Below are 7430 nucleotides of genomic sequence, written 5' to 3' on the forward strand. Positions count from 1 at the left end.
CGCAAGAGATTGAAGTCAAAAGATAAATAATTGGATTGAGAAACTCCTTCATTATTTAGGTATTTTTTTAAAAGTAAAACCCCTTTATTATGTTGGTAAGCAGGCTATTCATGTAAAAAAGCATGTAGAAAAGTTTTTCAGCTGTTTCAAGCCTAGATTAACTTTCAATTAATTCCTCTGTCCTCCAGCAAAAGTAATCTATAAAGATCAATTTAGCATTCTGTTTCCAGAGCAAGTTGATGATACAAAAACCAAACTATAAACATACGTATCATCATGTCTCAGCATATAAGTTTGGAAATATTGTATGTAAAAGTTTATAGACCAAGATGGTCCAATATATGCACTGATTCGATAAATGACACTATGACAGTTCTGAAGCACATTACACAATGTTAATGTACTGTCCCTACCAGAAAATACATTTACTGCACATGACTAGGATAATTCCTGCAAATGTTTATTGACAAGTTGTGCTAGTACTTTGGAGACTAATCTAAGACTTCTAGCTGTTTTCACAGCCTCTCCTCACATGCTATATTAAAAAAAAAAATCCTGGCTGGCTAAGTGCAAGTAACTGGTTGTTTCCACTACCACTCAAGAGTCTGGGGGCAGTTTGATTTTATTTCAGTTTGCCAAATTAAAAAACCAAAAAAAACAACACAAAAGAACCAACCAAAACAAAACATTTCACAAAAGTGACATTTTTCTTATCTTCAGTACACCAATGGCTTAGTGACTTCAGGAGATATTTTTCCTGATTTAATCTATGCATAACTTTAAAAAGAGGTTCTATAGACATTATCTTGATACACAGTTTAAACTAAGGGCAAGCATTTGCCTAGTAGCAACAAAGTGACAGCCCAGAACATCTCTTGGGATTACAAGTCTGAATTTCAGGAGAACAGACTCTTTCATATACTAATTCTAAAAATTTAGAGAGACACATGCTTTAGCCACCCACTTTTGGAGCTCCACAGCTGTGAAACTGATGAACTGAGGCTCATATTCCGTTAAGAAGCACAAGATCTTCCCTTTTGACAGATGACTATAATTAAGGAATTATTGCTTTAGCACCTCAACACAGCCCCAGCACATTCAATGGATTATAAAGGCTACATAAATTGGCAAGCCACAACTTTAATTAAGAAAGTTGGTTTTGTGCGCCCGCACGCACAATCTGTTCAAGTATTAGAGGGCTTGTAAACCTGGACATAAGCTTTAAGTTCGTATAGAAATATCAGTAAGGATGTAATATGCAAAAATAAATCAATCATGTATTTAATATACATATATATTTGCATTCTAATACAGCAATAAGCATCCTTACTGATCACTATTCCAATGCATCTCCCAAAATGCTAGTAGCACTTCTGTCTGTTTTTAGAATTAATCCAAAATAAACCCTACAGGACTGTGTAGTACTTTACAACCAGGGAGTACTCAGCTCAGTACTCCTACTAAGTGTAAAACCCTTCTCCTGGGGTCTAGTAAGGAGCAGAGCATTTTAACACCAACAGAGCCTTTCTCTGACTCCTGGTTGCTCTATGCCCCTTCTAGCAAACAACAACGATGCCAGAGACTCATTGCTCCGAGTCCAAGAGAACCTCATGTATATCCCATACGTGACTTGGGAATACCAGAGGCAGTTGTATTGCTGGAGGCCCTGAGTGGACCTTACAGCATCTCCAGCAGAGCACTCGTGCTCAGAACCCACTTCGGAGCTGAAGAGCTTGCCGAGTGCTCACTTGCCAGAATGCTGTTGTGACAACTCTCAGCATAAATGCTGCTGCAAATGACTTTATTCAAAAAAGATGCTGAAGCAGAATAAGCCAGATATGCATTTTATAAGTCGTGCACTGCTTCTGAAAGCACGCTATAAGGAGAATTCATTTCAGATTAGGCTTTCAGAAAAAGTCAACGACTACAGCTTCCTCCCTGGCCTCCAGTGAAGACAAATTTGCATGTGGGAAAGTTTAGAACAGCAAGTTTCACATAAATGCACTTTCTAAACAATGTGTCTGTCTCTGATAACAATTACTACTGCATCACATTTGGATCAGCATTGCACTTTTCGAATATGTCTTACCATTAGATGTTGACAAGAAACATTCAAGTGTCAAAAGAAGTTTAGAAATCGCTGTAAAAAGTTACTAGAAAACCTCCATTGTTTCTAGAGTCAAAAAGTAAGTTTCAAACACAAAGCACATGGGGAGCTATCCCACTTACTCCAGTTCAGGTAATATGGTATTAAAACCACCAATAGCTTTATAAAAGGGATATATGAAAAATACAAAACCAAATGACAAAACTTCCCACATACTACAGCAACATTCATGCCAAGTGACATCCAAGTGCTGAGACAAACCGTACGTGAACACTTTCACGTTAGACTTCACATTCCCATCTGCATGTCAGCAAAGTTGAAGAAATTGTCTACATCTTGAGACGCTGATGCCTTGCTCTCCGATACAAAAACCTGTTTTATTAAACAAGGAAATAGTTACAAATCACGAATAAAGAAGTTCAAGTAGTCTTTTCTCATTCAGGGCCAGTAATGGTTATTTTTACTTGCATTTCATGAGAGGCACAGGTCTGTTGGTTTCCACTGTGTGACAGAAGATTCCTAAAATTCTCTCAGTCCTGGTGCACCCTTTGTCACCCTCAGCTGTTGCTAGCAGACAGGCTACCTGCAGCAACCCAAGCCTTCCACTGATGGGAATGACAACTTTTGGCCTAGATTATTCAGGGGTCACAGCTTCAGCTAGTGTCCATTTACATGTATTTTGCTTGGTAAAATCAAACTCTGTCCAGGAGAGGGAGGGGAAAACAAATACACAAAAACCTCAGACTATCATTAAGCTTTCCTTTAACAGAAAGGCAAAGTTCGTATGAGAAACTCCCTTGCATTGTATACCCTTCAAAAAACATAGCTGCTTCTTCATCAGATGATTATTTTTAAAATAACTTCAATTGCATTTGCATTTTGCAAAATCTACCAACATGTGTGAAAGTCCAAGCTCTAGGACAGTCACCTTTGAAAGCTTCCAGCAAATCAACTACAAATGCCTTTGGCAATGCCCAAATAGTTCAGTGTAACAAAGTGTTGTGGCTGCTAAACAATCTCAACACGCAAGTCGTAGCCTCAGCCAAAAAACTGAGTCAAAAGTTGAGTTCTTACTATCTTATATTTTCTATAACCCAAGAGGAAGTCGTCACTGTCTCAGCACATCAGTGCTGGCACAGCCAACTGACTTATTCTGAAGTGCACTGGGACTGCAGGAATGGGTTATTCCAGATACTATGCTCCTACAGTCATCACTTTTCTGCTTCAGCTCCGAACAGTGCATGAACGTAAACTGACAGTTCCTTCAATGGGTTTATTTGAACTGTGTTTTAAGATTGATATCCTGTTGTCCGGTAAATTCCCAATTAAAAAAAAATGAAAGCTACATCATCACAAAGCAAGTAGTTTCCCAGACTGTTGCTTGGGTGTGGGGTAGACTGCTGTTTGAAGGGATTGAGAATTTCTACTGATTATCTAGCAGCTGTTTGGTGCGACAGCGATCGGTACCACAGTCGCAACAGTGGAACATCCTCTTTCAGCATCCTTCCCTACTGGGGTATGACAATTTATCAGGCTATGACAATTTATGTTTGGAAGACTCTTTTATGAATAAGTGATGAGATGGAGGAACAATACTAGAAAACACACCAAAAGAAGGGCAGAAGGTCACACCAGAAAGAATGCCAGAGGTAAAGGGTGCAAACATATCCAATCCACACAAATAGGAAACCTGCTTAAGTGCATAGTGTAGAGCTCTCCTTCTAACGTGCTGTTTCTGTCAAACAGCTCATAAAACTCTGGTGGTGCTAATGCAGAGCTTTTCTACCCTTACCAGAGTATCTAGAGTTGTTTCTCAGATTTATTTTAGAAACAAAAACTTGGTGCGATGAAGGTTATTAATGGATGACTTTAATCAATTTTAAGTATAGTTTTCAAATGCTAATGTAGCCACCTGCTTAAAAGCAGATTAATCTCCTGCAAAGTCTTACAGGATACATGTCTTCTTAAGAGCTTTTGTCATTGTTTCTTGATCAAGCATACCTATAATTCTTTCTGAGCACCATAACAACTCTCAAACACGATAAGGATGGCCAACAATGAGGTGAAACCATTTTATAGAGCATTCCTGAACCTTCTGGTAGTAATGAGTCTGAAGTTTGTTACTCCTTAAATTACTTCTAAATTATGTCCCAAGAAAGACAGAAATTTTCTGAAGAAATGTATACTCATTATATCAGTTATCTAGGCATCCATGCACAAACTCAGCATTTATCAGGAGTTCTGCAGCTACGTTTTATTTAAGTAAAGATACATAATTCTCCAGAAGCCAAAAGTTCTGCTTCTTCATTCAGTGCAGCAGGTATGTAATAAGGTAGATTTTACTGTGGAACCAGGTTGTAAACAAAAGTTTTAAATCCAGATGCAGTAAGTAATTCCACATTTGGAATCGAAGCCAAAAATCACCTTTAAGAACAATCCTTACTTCACAGCATGAAATGCACAGTCTGAGGCTCCTGGCTGCATCTCAAGTCAGGGTATTCATAGTGTTATAAAAACAGACATCTGTCATTGTATGGAGGAAAATATAAAATTTTATTTGTTCTAATAATTAATATCACTTCACTCTTCGAATAGAGAAAATGATCTAGAAGAATCAGTGAATTACCTACCCAGTATCAGCTTTGTTCTGTATGAAAAAAAACAAACCAACGAAAACCCAATAAAAATGCTAAACACACTAAAAAAAGCCACTGTAAGCTCCTGCTTAAAGAGGCCATTTTTATGGTAAAATTTGCATTGATGACTTTTGGGTCACAAGAATCAGTAATATCACAACTCTGCCCAGACTGTAGTTCTAGTATTCTCCAGACTCAGAGAGCCAAATTAAGGCCTGCTACACATCAGGTTTTCACTGGTGCAATAGCAAACATGAAAAAAAGCAAACATTAGCTGCTTTTGAAATGACTTATTACAAGACAACTGTTTTCCAGAAACTGGGCAGCCCAGTTCTGAGTAACTCTTTGAGAGGAACTGAAAGACAGCAAGGAGCTGTGTGGACGCTGTGTCTCAAAGACATTCAAGTCTTCTTTGAACAGCTGGTTGAAAGCAAAGGGTTTGTCACTTTCTCATTATCAGGAGTGTTCTAATTGCTTCCAGAAACTTTCTCAAAACCATTGCCACCCAGAGAAATGGGGACAGCAAGCAAAGAAGAAGTGTGGTGTAAAGAAGCTACAGCAAAACAAACTGACAGGAGAAAAAAGAAAAATGCCTTTGAAGGAAGGCTTTCTGCAGTACCCTACACAGCAGAAGAAAACCTCAAGAAAGGTTGAAACGCCATCATACTGTCTTTGTTAGGGTTTAATAGACCAGGACATTGCAAAGCAGACTTCAGTACAAGACTTGGAGAAACCCTACTCTATTTACAGTGCTTGGTTTTACTACAATGCGGAATAACAGTTTTAAGGGGAAATCTTCTATTCTTCAATAGATACGGGGATTTAGTACTCCTTCCTAAGGCAATTTTTCTTGTCTCTGACAAGCAACTTGGTTTTTGAGTACAAAAAAAAAAAATAATCAAAACAACAAAATAATGTAGGACATTCAGATTTTACTATTTGAAAACCTATAAAGATCATTCAGTACGTCAACGCTACAGCTACTTTTACAGCATTCTGTAAGACTTTCTGCCAATAAATCAATACACCAACTTACCTTGGTCCCACTAAAAACTTCATTTATAGTGCTTCGACATCCTTCCACAGCACCATCTCCGTTGAACTCCAAAGCAACCACTGGACCTACAGAAGAGGGTTTCATCTAGAATCAATACCACTTTTAAGCTTGGCATTGAAACAGCAGATTTCTCAACCCATAGGAAACTGTGAAGCTTGCAAGAAGCATTTTCTGTTTTTTGCTTGAGCAGCCATAATGCAAGATAAAGAATTAAAAACACTTAACCATAGCTTCAAAGTACAGTGTTATCTGAGAAGAAAATATCTGCAATTCCATGCTCATTTTTGCAGACTCTGGCAGGATTCCAGTTTTATTTCTTGAAAGGCAGCAATGGCACAAAAACGCTAAGGCTCGCAGGGCACCATGGAAGTGAGTCAGACTACACTGCTCAAATAGTGAGCCATTTCACAGACATCTGGAGTACGACTGAGTCATTCAGGCATTTTTGCCTCAGTCCCGAGATAGCAAACTGCCTGATTTTTAGACTTGTTCTCACCCACTATTTGCAGATCCCCTTTCTCTGGTTTCATTCTGAACATGTTATTTCATCCTACATGGGTGCAAAATAGCCCTTAAACTAGACTGTCATCTGATAAGTAAAATAACTTCTGTCCTATTCTTGCAATGAGCATCACAGACCTCTTACATTACTATGAAAAAAACCTGCATGTTGCTACTAAGTTTGGGAGCTTGTATTGAGCTTTAGCATATAACAGATGGCAAGATGTCAGTACTTCTGCAGGAAAAGACAAAAACCAATTACAGTCAGATCAATAAGAAGGCTTTTGAAATGCTCTGACAGTACACCAGCTATAAACAGGAATTTAACACTTGCTTGCTTTATACACATCTATACCGATTCGCTTCAATACGGATACAGAAACACTGAACATCTAGGTGGGTGAGCAGCAATGGTGATAAGTTAGAAATAGTCTAAAAGATTGAGCTTCTTTCCAGCACCCCAGACAGAGCTGCATGTGCCACTGCTCCCGAGCTATGCGGTTGGACCACTAGAGGGGTGGCAGAGCCACAAAATACATGTGGAACAGCTCATTTCTGATGCCTTCAGGAGTTTTGGCTGGTTTAGGGCCTGACTGAGGCTTTCAAAACTCATCTCAACTGGCCTTACGCTACACCCTTGAAACACAGATTTCTCCTTCATTCCTCTTTCTCCAGGACTCTGTAGTGACAGCTCTATTTCTCTAACAAAAAAAGAGAAAGAAAACAACACAAACTCACCTTTTTCAAGCAGTGGAATGAATTCTGATGCACACTGCTGGAAAACTCTGTGAGCATCCTCTGCCTTCATTGAGACTTCTTTAGTCTGTACCAGCTGAAAGCCTTTGCCAGTCATCTGTTAACAGAGAAAGAATTCATGTTAAAAAATGCTTCCAAGGCAGAAAGTTTAGCCTGAGTATCCAGATTACACTGGAACAGACCCATTTCCCCCATACACATTAGGCCACAGAGCAAAGGGACCCTTTTTGCTCTTTTCAAAGACCATTTGCTTTTTCTACATTTCTGTTTATTTTCATTCCATTCATCCAGATTTTCTCCTCTGCCATAGTGCACCTAGAGGAGTAAATGTGAACATTTTTGTTTTATACTATGGCCCAGGGTTGTGTTTTTC

At 38.8% G+C, this 7430-nt stretch overlaps 1 protein-coding gene across 1 annotated transcript in view; it reads right to left on the minus strand.

Moving 5' to 3' along the window:
* Positions 1 to 2033: 2033 nt before the first annotated feature.
* Positions 2034 to 7430, minus strand: part of RP2 (retinitis pigmentosa 2 (X-linked recessive)) — a 15407-nt gene continuing 10010 nt past the window's right edge. Inside the window, exons 3-5 of the mRNA XM_010189346.1 lie at positions 7040 to 7154; positions 5780 to 5865; positions 2034 to 2479 (exon numbers count right to left, since the gene is read on the minus strand). Coding sequence (XP_010187648.1) covers positions 2396 to 2479; positions 5780 to 5865; positions 7040 to 7154 — 285 coding nt within the window. The 3' untranslated portion in view covers positions 2034 to 2395. The remainder of the gene's footprint in view (positions 2480 to 5779; positions 5866 to 7039; positions 7155 to 7430) is intronic.

Source organism: Mesitornis unicolor, unplaced genomic scaffold, assembly GCF_000695765.1.
Source record: "Mesitornis unicolor isolate BGI_N332 unplaced genomic scaffold, ASM69576v1 scaffold37127, whole genome shotgun sequence".
In the NCBI taxonomy this organism is placed as follows: domain Eukaryota; kingdom Metazoa; phylum Chordata; class Aves; order Mesitornithiformes; family Mesitornithidae; genus Mesitornis; species Mesitornis unicolor.